Here is an 18211-nt window from a genome sequence, read left to right on the forward strand (position 1 = left end):
AAGTGTGCGCAAAGGTTGGCTACTTTGACGAATCTCAAATCTAAAATATACTTGGATTTGTTAAACTTTTTTTGGTTACTACATGATTCCATGCGTTAATTCATAGTTTTGTCTTCACTATTATTCTACAATGTAGAAAATAGTCCAAAATAAAAACCCTTGAATGATTAGGTGTCCAAACTTGACTGGTACTCTGTGTGTGCGTACACAGACACACATTTGCAAACATTTCTAAAAACCCATTTCTGCTTTGTCATTATGGGCAGGGGCGAAAATCTGATATCAACTTTGGAGGGGACAATTACATTAAATTTTCTCAAGAGCAATTCCTGAGGGGGACACCAAAGTAGTGCTGTTAACACATAGCCTACATTGTAATATGGTAAATGTATATTGAGGAACAAAAGAAATGTGTTTGCTGTACTCCTAACTACCGGTACCCAAAACTACACAACTAATCACAACAGCAATACCATTGCCTTTAACAAATCTTAGTTCAGTCACCAGTTTAAGTTGAGAGTGGGGGTATCCATGGCATTTTCCAATTATGTTCCTATTTTACAAGTAAAAAAAATTGAGAACCTTTCATAATGTTGCCAAACAAAGACTCAACAAACTTACCTGAGACTCCCTGTCTCTGCCAGTCTGTCCCTGCATATCTGTCCACAACTTTGCTGTCTGTGTGCCATCTGTTGCCTGCTCTGCCTAATGACATCATTGTGAAACATTTCCATTAGAATTTCATTTCTTTCTTATGAACATTTTATCAACTAGTCTTTGAGATATTAGGCTACTAGGGTTCTTACTATGCGTTTTGGTGTATTGAAAAATACTCTGATGTCCGTCTTTTATTTTTCTGCCATTTTTCTACCTGGCTGGCTGGCTACACACAGTGTGTAGGTTATTTACAGTAGGAGATGGGCTTCTATCATCTTCAATCATTCTATTTGGGCTTCGATCTAAAAGGTAGCTAGCAAATGTGAAACAGATTAAAATGACAAGAGTTGACAGCTGTATGAGTTCACCATTTACACAACATATGCTGCAACCTTTTGTAATTTTAATAGTTTGTTTCATATTGGCTGGCTTCCAACAATAGCTGAATTTGCAAAGCTAGCGAGCACCAATTCAGTTTCAGTGGTGTTTGCTATAATCTTTGCTACCCGGGTTAAATAAAGGTGAAATAAAATAAAAAGTTATCTTGCGACAATTTAGCTTTTGCAACGAGACCATTAAATATATTTAAGACAATGGAAGAAGAGAGTGTAGTTCTGTTCAGTTTGGATTTCAGTTTATCGCTAACCTTATCACAGGGACTTTGAAGCACTAACTTACATCATCTGCATGCTGATCTTGGAATAAATTGAAGATAGCAAAGATTCCATCTTTGACGACGCCACATAAATGGAATAGGTATTAGCTAGCTTAATAGTTAATATTTGCGCGCTAGCTCTGCATATTCAGCTAGTGTGTGTGTGCGCGATTGACTGGATTAACCTCACGTGAGTTACGTGCATTGAGTGCCTTTCAGACAGTAGATACGACCTCTGTTACCTAGCAAGCTAAGGAACTGGCAGTGGATCAAACCATTGTGAGGCAAAGGGTGGAGGGGCCGCAATCTTTTGAAACTTAAAAACGCGCTATTAAGCGTCTATAATCAGCACAATTGCTTTCATTGCGTATTATTAATATTTTTTAAATTACATAGTTATGTTTCAGTGATATATTGGGGGGGACAAATCATATTTTTCCCAGGATGGGGGGGGGGGGGTCGTGTCCCCCCCGGGATTTCCGCCCCTGATTATGGGGTAGGGTGTAGATTGATTAAATTGAGGGGAAAAACTATTTTAGAACAAGTAACATAACAAAATGTGGAAAAAGTCAAGGGGTCTAAATACTTTCCGAAAGCACTTTTCAGTAACGAGACAAGGACGTATTAGTTTCATTTTATTAAAATGGAACAAAATGGAGTCAAAGCGTAAGAAAAAAAAGCACAACATGCTCTAAAACAAATATACAATCTACATAATATATTTTTCTTCACTGTCATGGTCGATCTTCTCCCCATGGTTATGCAATGATGCCTGATCAATCAGTCAGTGTGAATGCATTTCACTCCATCTGCATTCATTTTGAAATACAAGTTGGTATGTCTGTATATCAGTCTCTCCTGTGTGTAAGTATATGTGTAGATGTGTATGATCAATTGTATGTGTACTCCTCACTTTCCCTCTCCCTCCTTCTTGACCTTGAGGAACTCTGCCATGTTGGAGAAGTATTTCTGGTTGGCCTCAGCCACCTTCTTCTCTGCTGCATGCGGGTTCACGATCTCCAGTCCCTGAGGAACACGGAGTTCAGTTCAAGTACAATTCACCCACAAACAGAAACGAGGAGGCCACCCTTGCTGGTAAACGCTAACGTTACTGGTGATGAAGTGCTTTGTTTGTTGAAATTATAAAATCAAATACGTGTAGCTTTTTTTCATGTGAAAACAAAACCAATGAGGCCTACCTGTAGTGGAGTGAAGGCTACGCTGGAACTTGTTCCTGAGGAGTTGTCTCTGACCGAGGACCTTCCGCCGACTGTGGACCTCCCGCCGACTGTGGACCTGCTGCCGACTGTGGACCTGCCGCCGACTGTGGACCTGCCGCCATACGTCATGTTCTGCTTCTGCAGCTTCCTCTGTAGGGACTTGGATATCCTGGCCTTGGTGGCCTCGTTGACCTGAGCCTGTCTGACGCGTCCGCTGCCCGACTTCCCCAGCTGGCCCAGACTGAAACCCAGGTCCTCCTGGTACGCATCATCCTCAATCTGAGAGAAACAGAGAGAGGGTGGTTGGTTAAAAAGACCAATACATATTTATTGTAATTACACATAGTAAAATATAGTAACAGCTGTCCTGAAAGACAGATTAGCTGTTCTGACCTCTGCGAAGGTCATCCTGTTGGCATGTTTCCTGATCTCTGTCAGACCCAGACGCTCCTTCATCTTACGATACCTGGACAAGGACAGACAAAAGATAAGACCATCAATACTGTTTAACATCGCACTTTGAAAAGAATTCCAACTCAGAACCAGTTATCTACACATCCCTAAAGTAAACACCTCCGCCCTCCTCTCTTCTTCCTCTGTCCGTCCAACGGTGCTGGCAGGGGTTTGACAGTCTTCACCGGTGGAGGCTCCTGCCATTTATCAAACTTCTTCTCGATCTCCTCTTTCAGGTCATAGCCCACCTGCACAGAGAGAATAAGACCAGAGTTAATATGTAACAGACGTTTATATACCCCTTCTTCCCTCTTCCAGTCCTCACCTTGCCGTCTGAACTCTCGTGGAAGCTGTCCACTCGGGATGCCAGGGTGCACTTAGCTGAAACCAGACGTGCTGCCTTTCTCCTCAGGTCCTACAACACAGGGATAACTCTTGTTAACTTAGGTAAAGCCACAGTCAAACAAAGCTCTTGGGAACACACACTGACCGGGGGTAGAGTCTGGACCACATCACAGTGGTAGATGTAGCCGGTGTGTGGGAGCACAGCAGTGCTGCTGAACCCTGACAGGGTCCTCTTCTGGGTTCCCAGTAGCATCAGGTTACAGGCTGGCATCTTAGACAGGTTGGTCAGGCCCCCAGCAATACCTACCACCACAGGGAGGAAGACGACCTTATGATTGTCAGAATCCTGTAAAATTATATAAAAAACTAAATCCTTATAATCACTGACCCATGATCTTGGCTGCAGTCGAGGCTCCAACGATGACTGACAGATTAGGAGCGATGAACGACATCCTGGACTCCACATATTCATAGATCCTGTGTTTTGATTGGTTCAGCTCTAGCGCCATGTCACAGGCCTCCTCCAACCTCTTCAGTTCATCCTCACCCAGCATCGTCCTGGAAACAAGTCATGTTGATATTACAACATCATTGAGATGGAAAGGTGGTCTGCAACCAAATGGATGTTACAGTTCCCTGTTGTGTAGATAATGTAAGGTCTATTGATCATATTTCTATCTGAACATTCTGTAAATGTGTACTCCACCGAATAAGTTCTCAGTCCAATTGGTGGACCTCTCCAACCCAGGTGTCCCTGCTCTTACCCCCGTGTGGTGGAGGCTGTGACGTGTCCCTGCTCTTACCCCCGTGTGGTGGAGGCTGTGACGTGTCCCTGCTCTTACCCCCGTGGGGTGGAGGCTGTGACGTGTCCCTGCTCTTACCCCCGTGGGGTGGAGGCTGTGACGTGTCCCTGCTCTTACCCCCGTGGGGTGGAGGCTGTGACGTGTCCCTGCTCTTACCCCCGTGGGGTGGAGGCTGTGACGTGTCCCTGCTCTTACCCCCGTGTGGTGGAGGCTGTGACGTGTCCCTGCTCTTACCCCCGTGTGGTGGAGGCTGTGACGTGTCCCTGCTCTTACCCCTGTGTGGTGGAGGCTGTGACGCTGACCACCATGATGGTGGCGTTGGTCAGGATCTGCTGCAGATTCTCGTTGTTCTTACACTTGTCCAGGTTGTTCCCCAGCTCCTACACACACAGTGTTCAGCCCAACAGCAGGGACATGAATAGTAGACAAGAGTTTAAACAATGTAGACACATTATGATCTGGAAGAGAATTCTCCTCTAACATCAGCTCACCTTGACAGTGCGGACGTAGTCCAGAGAGTTGGGCACCAGGGACTCCAGCTCAGGGAACCTCTTAGAATACTTGTCACGTACAAACTTGTGAATGATGTCTGACAAAGACAAACAAAGACACGGTTAGACATAACGCAATGCAAAGAAATTACAGCAGCATATTGACACACAATCACTTATGAACCTAGTGGACTCACTCAGTTCATTCTCAATTTCTACTGTGAGGTTATTGGCAGCAACGATCAGCTTGTATTCTGGGTCTGCCTCCACCGGACCGGAGACTGAAGAGAAAGAGAAAAGAGGAGAAAAGAGTCAGCAAAACCACAAGATGTAAGATCAGAAACCATTGAAGTAGAATCAGTATCCATTGTATTCAGAGTGGAAAATAAACCACAGAACGAGACATCCAAACAGTCAATTATAAAGCTGCTGTGTCTTCAATAGGGCGCCAGGTGGCCTAGCGGTTAGAGCATTGGCAAAGTAACTGACCCAGTAAAACAACCCTATCCGGTGCGTGACAACAAAAACATAGAAACAGTCAAAAATCACCTTCAGAGTTCTTGCGCTGCTTCTCGACATAGATTGCAATTTTGTCCATGATCTCTGAGAACTGTAAAACAAATTGTGGGTTTTCAAAACAAACCTTGGAAATCGCTTATATGTTCTAGAACAGGGTTTCCCAAACTCAGTCCTGGGACCCCCCTGGGTGCACGTTTTGGTTTTTACCCTAGCATTACACAGCTGATTAAATAATCAAAGCTTGCCGAGTTGGTTATTTGAACCAGCCGTGCTAGGGCAAAACTAAAACATGTACCCACGGGGGGCTCCAGGACCCAGTTTGGGAAACCCTGTTCTAGTATATTGACTGCGCCCAGCTCCACACACACTGCCCTGACCTGTTTGCTGTTGCGTAGTTTAGCAATGGACGAGACACTCTCAGCTCCGCTGTAGTCCACCTCCATCTCCTCTGGGATGTCCTCCAAACCTCCCTCTACCCGTCCCTCCCCTGCCTCCCCATCACTCTCCCCCTCTTCCCCCGGGTACAGCCCATCCTCCCCCTCATCCCCCGCCTCCTCCAGATCAGCCAGGAGCTCATCGGCCAGAGACATCTGCAGGAAAGGAACGACAATGTGGGATAAGGCTATGTGACATGGGGAGGGATATGAAGTCAATTCCTAGCTGAGCCCACAGCTGAGCACACACACACACACACACACACACACACACACACACACACACACACACACACGAGTGTAAATGACCTAGAGTAAAAATGTGTGCAAAGGCTAAATGTGAGAATCTAGAAGCTTTACCATAAAAACAATTGGTTATGGTTAATTTATTAATTTATAGCTAGCTAACGTTAGCTGTGGCGCAGCGGTCTCAGGCACTGCATCTCAGTACTAGAGGCGTCACTACAGACCCTGGTTCGATTCCAGGCTGTATCACAACCGGCCGTGATTGGGAGTCCCAAAAGGTGGCGCACAATTGGCCCAGCGTCGTCCGGGTTAGGCCGTCATTGTAAATAATAATTTGTTCTTAGCTGACTTGCCTAGTTAAATAAAGGTTGAATCATTTTTTATTTTTTTTAAAGCTGGCCTCGTTGGATAACTGTGGCTATAACAGCAGTTAGCTAGCTAAGTCTAGCTAGTTAAATAACAGGGAAACGTTCGCAAGTTAGCTGAAATTATACGGCACAAACTTATGAGAACTTACCTTCGGAGTTCGAAACTCCTACCGTCAAAAGAAACCTTACAAATCCAACAACTTTCGAAATGCGTTCGACGTTAAAAATGTTTGCTTGTGCTATCAACGTCGCCTCTATAGCGAGTCGCAGACGAAAGGCATCATCCATAAATAATCCAATGGGTGGTCAGAGGTTTGGAACGTTGAGCCTTGATCAAGGCTTTATGGGAATTGCTGTTTTTATCTGTAGTATAGGCCAGTATCAGACCTGGATAAATGTGAATGGTCTTTCTCACACTCATATTTCCAGTCTTAATGCATTCTATATTCAATGGCTAGTCATTCCGTGTTTTACTTTGGGTAGAGTATTTTGGAGATTAGTTATTCACCCTATCCTTCACCATCCTTTGTCCCAATTTCATAATAAGCATCAGGCCCCCATAACCAGAGATGGGGGATGGGAAATAAGATTAGCTATTGTTATGCAACATCCCTTGAGCCATCCATTGTTAGCTACATAATACAGTAGTTTGATCCTTCATTTCAGAAAAAATGGAATAAAGCATCGAGAGAAGACCTACTGTTCGAACACCAAAAGGAATACTCTGACTTAAGAATATAAGACAGTACAATTTATTTTCATCAAACAGTTCAATAAATGTTTCACAGTTTTTATGTTGTTTTTATTTCCCCTGGTTTTATACAGTATCCCATGAAACCCATTCTTTAAACAATACAGGTTTTAAACGGATGTTGAAACAGACTAAACAAAGGGACTAGTTGGAGCTTGACTGCATGATGGGTTGCTAATAGTAGAAAATTAATGTAAATCAACAAATGCATTAACTTTTGGAGATATTTACCGATGAGAAGCTTCCGTTTTATCATGCTAAGATACATCAATTGTCCTCAAACAAAGTAAAATTATGACAAGACAACTATACATTGAATCATATTAGAAAATAATGAAACATGTTATATATATATATTAGAGCAGGGTTTTCCAAACTCAGTCCTGGGGCCCCCCTTGGGTGCACGTTTTGACCTTTTCCCTGGCAACTACACAGCTGATTAAAATAATCAAAGCTTGATGATAAGTTGGTTATTTGAATCAATTGTGTAGTGCTAGGACAAAAACCAAAACATGCACCCAGAGGGTGGCCTCGGGACCGAGTTTGGGAAACCCTGCAAGTTGAGGACATAAGTTAAGCACAGGATGGCAGTTATAAAGACATGAAATTATATAAAATATTTTTTGGGGTTGGGGAAAATATCTTGCTTTATTTGTTATGAAGAATAATTAAACCGAGAAGCTATTACTTAGATGCATTTTGTCCCAAACAATTCTGAGAGATAAATTAATTGCACCAAAATAAATAAACAATATTTACAAAGCATGGAAGTCATTTTTAAATAAATAATGAATAAATTAAATAAATACCTAGACATAGTCTTTTAGAATAAAAGTATATAGAAACATAGCTTGTTTTCATCTTTTCGTGCAGTCTAAGATTACATCTAAATTAAACAGCTCTAAAATTATATTGTATACACTTGTATCACTATCTTTGTACAAATGTTGAATGAGTACTCTGAAATACAGGAGTTAAGATTGTTTTCTGGCCCCAACTGCTGCCTACAAGTATGACTGACTGAAATGAAAATCGTTTTTACAAAGTTAAGATTTCAATCCAAGCTTACACATAGACAGATACATGACTAAAAGAAAGTGCATCCCCCAGTACATACTGGGTAGAGACAACCGAAAGAAGCAGGTAAAGAGAAGGTAAGCTGGTACACAATGACTCCCATTGCATAGCCGTCAAATCCGTTTCAGATTTTACAAAGCTCCAGACTCTTCTTCGCCTAGGACAAACTGCCTTTGCCATCAACCACTTCCAGCCAGTGTCTATAAATCAACCCTAGGATACAGTGGCAAAGGGAGGAGTTATTATATCAACAACCTTTCTCGTACAAGGACTGATACCTGGTTAAACCTGGAATGTGTCCAGCTTTTAGAACGGGAGTCTTTTCTTTCTGTTGCCTGATCGATAAAAAAATAGCCTCTGAGAATGGTTATGGACGGAGGGGAATCCACTGGCCACTCTCAGAAGGTTCCTGTTCTGAGGGTTACAGAACAACTCAGAGGATTCCGGAACCCTGCCTCACACCAAGTGGGGGTCATCGGCTGGGCTGACGGTAAAACGCGAGGATGTCACTGAGTTGGCCCCCACGGGCGACCTCGGTTTGACTGACAAGTCCCCTTTTCTTTTGGAGTCTTTGCCTTTGCTGTTTGCTCCTGGTAGAAAGACAGGAGCATGGTGTAAGTAAGGGAATTAAGGAATTACAATACTACAACTATGCCATACACAAATATACTGTACTAGGGTTGGAGTAAATACTATTTGAATTCAGGGGATACATTCTAACACATTTCATGAAATCGAATTGACCCCTGCAACACAAAACATAAACAAAAGCATACAACTGTAAATGTTATTTAAAAAATATATGTACGATAAAAACATTACACAAATGGTATATCATTAGTTAATATACTCTATACAAACATCCTCTTGTAGAACCGAAACACAAAAAGGCCCACACTCCCAAGTTAAAAATAAACTTTCTCTCCTTGCAAAGCTTTGAACTGTTCAACTCTGCAGGCTGACAGAGATCATGAAAGTAGATTATTTTGGTGTTGATGCTTTTCTATATACAGTCTATTCAAAACACCCAGAGGGGATCAGCCAAAACTCTCATTATTCTGTGAAATGAAGCGATCAGTGGGAGAGACAGAGCGGACGGCTTCTGGAGACAGGGTGGAAAACACATCTTAGACGTGCATTGTTGAGCACCAGATTTATGTCCACACTCCATTCCCCATGTCACAGTGTGTGGGGGATAATTACAAGAGATACATTTTGGGGGCGCATATTTAGAAAAGGGGTTGGTGTGAGGGGTTCTCAATTTCAGTGAGTGGGGATCAGATGGGAGCTGTCCAATGGGTGCTTGTTATTGTAGTGATTTAATCAAAAGCTTTCTATTGGCTCTCAGAAGGGAATGATGTACAGGACCGTTATATGGTTTCTAATAGCAACATGCATGCATACGTAGTACGTACCATGTAAATCAAATTTAGTGCTTTTGTTAGGAGCTGGAGCTGGACTGGTGCGGGTGGAACTACTCAGCTCACTGGTTGGAGTTTCCTGTTTCAGAAACAGAGAGGAAGAGTCAGGGACTGAAAAAGAGCAGTGACAGTACATGTACATCCAATATAGTGAAAGTGTTAAAAGCCCAAGAGTAACATGGGACTCAATATATGAGGAGGGGAAAAACTAAACAAACACCTGATCAAAGAGATAGACAGTGACATCATCAAAAAAGGACACGTTTCTCCCTCTGTCTTTCTCTTTGTCTATCGGTTCCCTTGGCGACTTCAGCAGACTCCTGAGCCCCACCCTTTTGCCAACGTCTGTTTCCGTGACAACAATCACTCTCCTGGAGCCTTCGTCTTCCTGCTCTTCTTCCTCATCCTCATCGGGGTCACTTCCTGGGGACGCACCCCTCCGTCTCCCACTCCTGTCTCGGTGTAGCCCGCCCTCCCTGAACCCTCCCTTGGGACTGGAGGAGAGAGGGAGAGCAAGAGGGAGAGGAGGGAGGGAGAGGGAGAGGGACAGGCGAGCGAGTTTGGCTGTGAAAGAAAAGAGAAGAATAGATAAAGTGAGACATGAAAGATGGTGTCAAAAAGCACCAATCTATCCATTAGAACATGTCATTTACACACCTGCAGAGTGGGTGAATGTGAACAATTCTGCATCCTATTCATACACATTTTCACACAGAAAAAAGTCTGGAGGTACCTTTCATTGCTTGGTTTGCCACAGGCTTAGGGGGTGTAACTTCTGGCTGCTGGATCACAGTCAGTGGTTCACTGTCAGTTGCATCAGACTCACTCTGGGGTTCAGAATTGGGTTCGGTGTCCGGCTCCTCTTCGCTAAGAACAGAAAAAAAGATATCTTCTTTTATTATCTGTCTGCCTGCCATCATTCAACACAACAGTTTGATAAATCTCAAAATACATAGAGGGCAGTGGAGGTTGCTGAGGGGAGTTGAGAACTCATGATAATGGATGAAACGGAGCCAATGGATTGGCATCAAACCATGTGTTTGATGTATTTGATGACATTCCACCGATTCTGTTCCATCCATTACCACGAGCCCCTCCTCCCCAATTAAGGTGCCACCAACTTCCTGTGATAGAGAGAGCATACCTTCCTACATCCTTCACACTGACTGTGTCTCCGCCCCCATCTAAGGGCTGGTCTCCCCATGGGTGGAGAATGACGCTGTCGCTCACTGTCGCCCCCCGGAGGACGTTCGTTTTAACGTTCTCACAGAGAGAGAACTGCAGTCTCTCCTCACACACCTGAAGAAAGGGAAACAGAAGAAGATAATAGGGGTATGAATGTTTAAACACATCCAGGAAAATGGATATTGTAAATTGTGTAGGCTTATACTTTCATACATCTACAAAGTTGTGCAAAAGGGATTAAAATGCAAGGCTAATGCTCACCTGCATCATTAGGCCATTTTTAGTGGGCATCTTGGAAAGTGACCTCTGGTCCTTGGAGTCAGGAGAATGACATGGTGAAAGGGCTGATGGGAACTGTAGTTCACGCCTCTCTTCCTGAGGTGAAAGTTTAGCCCCAGTTGGGATGTCCTGGACCGCCGATGGAACTGACCTGGCCAGCCAGTCAGCGCTCTCAGAGATTCCGTCAACTTCCTCTTTCAGTTCCACTCTCCTCTTCCCCTCAGGCATGGAGGTCCCACAGGTCTCTTCACCTTTATCGCTCTCTCCAGAACCCTTAGCTTTCTGCTCAGGCGTCTTCTTCATAGACTCCAACAGCTCCAGATTCCCCAGGAAGAGGTCACCCAGGGTGTCCTCCTCATCCCCAGATATGCAGCACAGCTGCTCCAGTTTCTCGAAATCTTCCAGAGGCTCCTCGTCCAAATCCTTCCACTCAGAGATCAACAGCTCTGGGATGGTGTTGAGGGGACTCTCGGGGAATGACGGGAGTGTGGTGGAGGTGGTGGTTGTGTTTTTCTGGGACAGGTTATTTCTGTCATCCTCGGACATGTTTGATGTGAGGCGGCTCTGGTTCTGGCTTTCACCTGAGAATAATAATGGAAGTGTTGGATGTACAGGTGAAAGGTCGAGGTTTGCAGAGATCCCTCTGCTGTGGGTTGTGGTGGGTGGTAAGGGGGGCGGCTCTGAGATATCAGTGTGAGGAGTGGGGGGCATTGTTGGGTCTCTCTCAGCACTGGTAATGAAATCTGAGCCTAAATAATCAAGGTTTATAAGACCGCGATCGTCGTCTATTTCTATGACAGAAGGTGGGGGACTAGGAAAAGAATCATCTAAACTCTGCAACCTGTCTTCTTGCATATCAAGATCTATGCTAGGAGGAGGGCTGGGAAAGTCTACAGAACTGAACTGAAAGTTGTCTCCTTGTGAACCAGACAGATCTGTACAAGAGGCTATATCCTCCAAGTCATTATCATTGGGATAAGACAAGATATGAAGAGATATGTCTCTCAAATCCTCACCTGTATTTACAATGTCTACTCCCCCTTCTCTGTCCTCCCCCACAAGCTGACGAGTAGAGTCAGCTTCTTCAATGCATATGCTTGGCTCAATATGTTGTAATCCTGACAAATCTACCTGTGGTACTCCAGTGAGGCAGATAGATACACCCAAATATATACTCTTCACTGTGGGAGCAAGATGGTTGTCTAATTCAAAGTCCTGTTCTTTTTCTATGTTATTTTCGGCCATTGCCCCTTCTTCCATTTGGACTTCACTGAGATGATTCAACCTGTTGAAGTTCTGATTTCCCTCATCTTGAGCAATGTTTCCATCCAAGTCGTTTAGAAGAGATGCAGTTTGACTTTCACTGTCTCCACCCGTCTCAGTGAGTGACCTGAACTGCTCCCTCCCTCTTGCAAAGGTCTCATACTCTGGGATTTCTCGGTTTTCCACCTCAACCATTAGCTGATCACCTTCAACATTTTGCTCATCATCATCGTCAAACCTATCTGGATTTTCTATATTTTCCTCTTGCTGTACATCCAGTGCCTGGGATAGTTGGCTGTCAATGCTACTGGAGAGAGCCTGTTTCTGGGACAACTCTCCCTTTATTTCCAGGTAGGCTACCCGTCCCTGCCTCTCGTCATTAGAAGTATCTTCACTATCTTGGAGGATGGCTGGATGAGGCTCACTCCCCGCCAGTTCATCGTTCTCCCCAGCCTCCCAGAATTCCCGGCCTACCACCAGCTGCTCCCTCTCCTCCCAGGTCTTTCCGAACGCTGAGAAGAATTCCAATCCGAGTTCAGCTTCCTGGTTTCTGTTCTCCGGCGAGGCCCACTGGTCGTTCTCCGATGGCCACAGGTGCAGGTCTCCCTGCTGGAAACGGTGACAGTCGAACTCGCCCCTCACCACCCCTCCCCCTCTCCCCTCCCCCTCCTCCAGAGTGTTCCACAGCTCTTTAGCCTTCAACTCCAGATCCTTAGACGACTCCCTGTCCACAGTCTCAGCAGACCCATCCCTGCTCAAAGACCCACTCTGGCTTCCCGTCAATGGTCCTCTTTGAGGAGATTTCTCCTTCATGGCGTTACACAGCTCTCCAGCGGCAAGCTGTTTCTCTGTCTCTGATTTGGCCTTGGCCCTCTCGTCTTCGCTTTCCTCTGAGTAACACAAATTTCTCAGGCCAAGCTCATTGGCGTCTGTCTGTTGAATCTCCAGACCTTGCCCGTCTTCTCTTTCAGACCCCTCAGTGTCCCCCTCGGCCCAGAAAGAAGAGGCCAGTTTGCTCTCTTCGTCATTGGTGCTCTCTCCGTCGTGGGGCTCCAGTACTACTGGAATATCGTCACTGAGTTTGACCTCGCTGGTTTGAATACCGTAGAACCTAGACAGCCTGGATTCTCTGTTATCATGGTCGCCATGTAACGCTGTCACTGGTTCCATAGTGTCTTTCATGGAATTATCATTTTCTCTCTCTTCAATACCTGGAAGTTCTTCATTCTCAAGTTTGTTATCCTTTGTCTGAATGGCAGATATTAATTTCAAACAATCTGTCTTAGTGGTACTATTAGAAGGCAATGTCAAGTCTTTGTCTGTGGAGTCATGGAATCTAAAATCATTCGACTCCACATGAGAAATCACACCTTCTGTGTAATGATTACAAATTTGAGTTCCATCATTGTAAGAGAACCCTTTGAGAGGTGTATCATCTAAATTAGAGAACAGCTTAGCTATAAACGCATTGTTCTCCTTGGTCTGTGAGTTATCAGACAGTAGTCCCGGATGGACTAGGCCCTTTTCATCTGACTCTCCACTCTCATTGTGGAACATTCCAGAATCTTCTCTCTGTTCTGATTCTAACCCTGTTTTATGTTCTACTTCTTTCAGACTGAGATCGTTCTCCTGAATACTCGATATGTCTTTATATCCATCATCACTGTTTTGAGAGATATCCTGCACATGAGCATTCTGTTCAAGAACTGTCTCCTTTTCCCTCTCAATGTCAATTCCCTTATTTGAAATCCTCTTCAAGGGACTCTTTCCCCCGGTTTCTCCCTCATCCTCTAATTCTGTCTTCTCTTCTATTCCTGTCAGCGTCCCCCTATCTCCACCTCGTCCGCTGCCGGGTCTGGTCACGCTCAGGCAATCACTGCCCTTCCTGCTAAGCCCCTCCCCTTCCCAGTCACTGTCAGAGAAGTAGGCGGAGTCTCTGTGGGGGGTTTCTGTCCCCAGCACCCTCCAACCACCTGGTCCTTCACCTCCAACACACGGGTCACCTGGGGTCAGACAGTCGGCTGAACTGGGGGTCAAAGATGACAGGAATGAGTCTGAGGGGGTCATGGTGGAGAGAGAGAGGTCAGAGGATGGGTCCCAGTCTGGGGTGGTGGGAACGGCTGTAGGGCTCTTTTGACTTGGGTCTGACCTTCCTTCCTGGTTGATCTGTGAATTCTGTTTGTTGATTTGTATATAGCTTTCAACATTTGGGTTATGTGACTGAGCATTAGAACAATGTGATGTGTCGTTCTTCATTTGACTGTCACAACCTTTTGAACTCTCTGACCCTTCTTCCTTGTGATCTTTAGATTCAATTTGACATGCTCTATCTGTTTCTGATGTCTCTGTTGTTAAGTCATGTAAAATGTCATCAACAATTTCCTGCTTCTGACATCCTTGCCCTGTATCTCTGACCTCAGCATCACCTTTCATTCTCTCACAATTCCTTTCCCCAACATTATTCTGACCCCTGCTCTCTTTCTCATCTACAGAAATAGGTGACTCATCATCACAGGGTTTCTTTTCAGATTCTTCCACTTCTCCAGTAACACTGTCTTGAGATAAAGACTGAACTTGAGCTTGTCTTGAGAGCTCGATCCTTTCTCTGACTCTCTGTGTTTCTCTTACAGGTAAGGCTGGACCTTCTGAAATGTCCTCCTCTGTTTTTGTACTGGGGAATGTTTGGTAAAGGAGGAGGCCATTTTGTGGTGTTATCTCTGAGAACACAAAGTCACCAATTTGGGGCTGAGAGTCTGGGTGAGAGTTGGTGTCAGCGGTGGGATCTGTGAGTGAGCTGGGTGAATCCTTGAGGCAGGTTGTGTCTGTGGGACATTCCTCTTCCTGTTTGACAAACTGTTTATTTGATCCTATTTGCAGTACTGGGATCTCAGGCCGTATAGTGACCTTTATCTCACTCTTTTTTGCCCGTTTAGTCACTTGGGCGTAAATGGCCTCCGGTGCTACATCGTCTTTGCCTCTGTTTGATGTGCGTATGGAACTCTCTGATTGGAAACGGATGGTCTGAGAGGAGTCAGGATCTATGCATATTGACTCGTATTCTGGTGACATTGGAGTGGGTGACTGAGACAAGTCCTCGCAATGCTTGTTGGAGGCGGTTGCGTTTTGTCTGGATATGATCTCCGTCAAAAAGGTCTCTGCTGATTGGATCTCCTTCAGGAACTCCTCTCTGGTCATCTGTCCCTTCTCTGTCTCCTTCTCCTGTGACTCCGACTCCTGCCTCCCCACTGTGATTTCGGAGAGGAGGGATCGGGATCTCCTCATGCCCCTGGAGTATGCCTCCTCGGCCTCAGCGTAGGACGGGAGGCCGGGGGCGCAGGTGTAGGTGTAGGGATGCGATCGGGAGCCAGGAGGGTGGAGGAACTTCACCGGATCTCTCTCCATGCCTGCATCCATCCTTCCTGTGTTTGTGATCTCAGTGAGGAATAGATCTCTCTGGATGGAGCCTTTCCTCACCCTCTCCACCTCTGTCCCCATCTGTGTGTTTCTGTCTGGCCCCAATGTCTGTTCTGCAGAGCCCAGCTCTGTGACCAGCGACCGGGACCGACGCATCCCCCCTCTCAAGGGCTGGAGGAAGTTCCCTGACCTCTCCCCATCCCTTTTCTTCTCCCGCTCTGTCTCTCCCTCCCATGAGGTCCTCCCCTCCTTGGACTTGGCATCATTTGACTCTGACACACTAGAGATCTCAGTCAGAAACAGGTGCATGGGGGATATCTTGGCGTCGGTTACGCTATCTGCCTGCAGTTCCGCGTCCTCCCTCCAGATGGCAGGCAGGATGGTGGCGAGGCGCGACTGGGTCCTCTTCATACCCCTGGAGAAGAGCTCGGCTGTGGCCGGATCCGCATCCTCTGACAAACTAGAGGTCGGGACGGTTGTCCCTCCCCCACTGGGTTTCTCAGGGGACATAAAGGGGGAGTCATCCTCATCTGAATAGGTGGGACTGGAGGACGAGTGCCTCTCAATTCTGGGGACCCCGGACTCGGAGTGGGAGATGTTGCGGTAAACAGGGCGAAATACGTTCTGGGCGTCGTACGGGAGAGTCAAAGTCTTTTGAGCGGAAATTGGATGTTCCCTTTGTGTTGTGCAAGGATGCTGTGCGCCGTACACCACCTTGTCTGTCTGAGTAGTCACAGGATAGTGGGTCTCTTTGAGAGTACATCTGGGGCTTACTGTATCTGGAGAAGCTACCTACACCATAGCTGTGATACAGGCCCCTTTGGGGCTTGTAGTGGGGTGGGAGAGGGGGAGGACATGTTTGGGGAGTGGGGTAGATGGGGTGGCTGGACTGGGGTAGGGAGGGGGAGAGTGACGGGGAGGGGGGCATGGTCTGACGAGGACGGTGGAACCCTAAGTGATCATATGATGATGGCAGGCAGCTGCCCATCAGAGGGTCCATCGTTTCTATCTTACCACTCATGGAATAGTGACCCAGCCCAAGCCCTACTCGGTGGTAGTCCAACGGAGGCGCAGGGAGGGGGCGCGAGTGGAGGTGGTTGCCCGAGGAGGTTGACATAGAACGTGGCTTGGGAGGCAGGACAGGGGCCTGAGAACCAGTGGATGACTTACTGTCTCCTTCACCCTCCTCCTCCTCATCCTCATCTCCTAAATCCACCACAGAGAAGTCAGTCACCCTACTGGAGATGTCTTTGAACTCTGCCACCCCAGTGTTGGGGACCCTTAGCTGGACCTCGCTGGATCGGACGGTCTGGATGGATTTCCCACCTCGCCCAGTGTACTCCTCATCAGAACTGTACGGTGCGCGTTCTTTGCCCAGCATCCCGCTGCGTATCTCCACTAGCTCCAGATCTCCAGGACACAACGAGTCAGAACGGAAAGACTGCGCTTTCCCTTTAAGAGATGGGGACTTATCCTGAGGGGTGTGCTCCTCCAATCGGATGAAGTACTCGCTGGCGAGGGAGGGGCTACGTGCACTTATCACAGGGACAACAGTGGGTGTGTCCAGGGATTGTCTGTGGGAGGGGTTGACCATCGGGATTGGCTGGGGAGGAGGAAGTGGTTGGCAGCCCCGCCTTGCATGGGCCTTCTCCCAGAAGTACTCAAAATTTAACCCTTTACTGGTCTCCGTGACTGTCAGGATGTCATCGAGTTCTGTGGAGGATGGGGTGATGCAGTTCCCCACGGGGTCCAGTAGAGGGTAGGAGTTCCCCCTGTCATCCCTCCCATACTCCCTCTCTCTCTGTCGTTCACTCGCTGCAGCCTGAAAGGCCAGAGGACGGAGAGAATCCCACCGTCTCTCAAATGACTCATCGCTCTCTCCTCTTCTTCCTCTCCCTTCCTCATACTCCTCGTCCTCATCCTCCTCTCCCACGCTCCTTCGGGACATCCCTCGCTCAGCAGCCAGAAGGGAGGAGAGGAGGAGGAATACCTCAGCGATGGAGGGGCGTTGGGGAGGAGGGAGCCAGCAGGACTGCATGATCTCATACCTGGAAGAGGAAAGACAGGAAAGACAAACACAAAGATAAGGGGGATTGGAAATGATGCAGACAATTACATTGATGGAAGCTACAATCTATCTGCAATATTAAAGCTGATCTACCAACACCCCCCAAAAAAAGAAGGTTTGAGGGGGTTGCATATATTAGCTTTGACCTTAATGATCTATTGACAAAGTAGGCCTTTAAAGTAACACATCTGTAATCGACTACTTTCTTCATCAAATGCAGATATCATTAGAGAACCAAAAGTCAAGAAATGGCCCACTGACCAGTAGTCAGCGTGGGAGAGTTTGAGCCGTGGCTGGGCCAGGGTGATCTGTCTCTCTCTGATGACGAAGGTCAACACTTCCTCATCACTTAGGTGCCTGTGAGGCTGAGAACCAAACTCAAACAACTCCCAGATCACCACCCCCAGAGACCTGGAAGAAAAGGAAGAGAGAGGGGAGAGAAATGGGAGAGATTGGGGGGAGAGAGAGAGGGGAAGAGAGAGGGGAGAGTGTGAGAGAAGTGGGAGAGAGAGGAGAGAAATGGGAAAGAGAGAGGAGAGGGAAGTTGGAGAGGGAAGTTGGA

At 46.4% G+C, this 18211-nt stretch overlaps 3 protein-coding genes across 3 annotated transcripts; all 3 read right to left on the reverse strand.

The window, feature by feature from the left end:
* Nucleotides 1-1932: 1932 nt before the first annotated feature.
* On the reverse strand, nt 1933-6470 carry prpf31 (PRP31 pre-mRNA processing factor 31 homolog (yeast)). The gene is made up of 13 exons (XM_029736670.1): nt 6341-6470; nt 5521-5733; nt 5174-5234; nt 4822-4905; nt 4625-4722; nt 4407-4513; nt 3719-3888; nt 3476-3633; nt 3311-3400; nt 3106-3233; nt 2926-2998; nt 2512-2811; nt 1933-2338 (listed from the first exon to the last, which is right to left on the reverse strand). The coding sequence occupies exons 2-13, from the start codon at nt 5731-5733 to the stop codon at nt 2222-2224; spliced, it is 1599 nt and encodes a 532-aa protein (XP_029592530.1). The 5' UTR covers nt 6341-6470; the 3' UTR covers nt 1933-2221.
* Nucleotides 6471-6929: 459 nt separating this feature from the next.
* LOC115176448 (uncharacterized) lies at nt 6930-13337 on the reverse strand. The gene is made up of 7 exons (XM_029736492.1): nt 11921-13337; nt 10887-11485; nt 10585-10739; nt 10174-10307; nt 9661-10004; nt 9435-9519; nt 6930-8609 (listed from the first exon to the last, which is right to left on the reverse strand). Exons 1-7 carry the CDS (start codon nt 13335-13337, stop codon nt 8476-8478), a joined length of 2868 nt encoding a protein of 955 aa, XP_029592352.1. The 3' UTR covers nt 6930-8475.
* Nucleotides 13338-14166: 829 nt separating this feature from the next.
* On the reverse strand, nt 14167-18060 carry LOC115176449 (serine/threonine-protein kinase LMTK3; the record flags this gene model as incomplete). Its single annotated transcript, XM_029736493.1, is given in 4 exon segments — nt 14167-14193; nt 14796-16111; nt 16203-17629; nt 17911-18060. Coding segments are annotated over 4 exon segments (2920 nt in total), but the record flags the coding sequence as incomplete, so codon positions are not given.
* Nucleotides 18061-18211: the final 151 nt, after the last annotated feature.

This window comes from Salmo trutta, chromosome 37 (assembly GCF_901001165.1).
Source record: "Salmo trutta chromosome 37, fSalTru1.1, whole genome shotgun sequence".
Lineage (NCBI taxonomy): Eukaryota > Metazoa > Chordata > Actinopteri > Salmoniformes > Salmonidae > Salmo > Salmo trutta.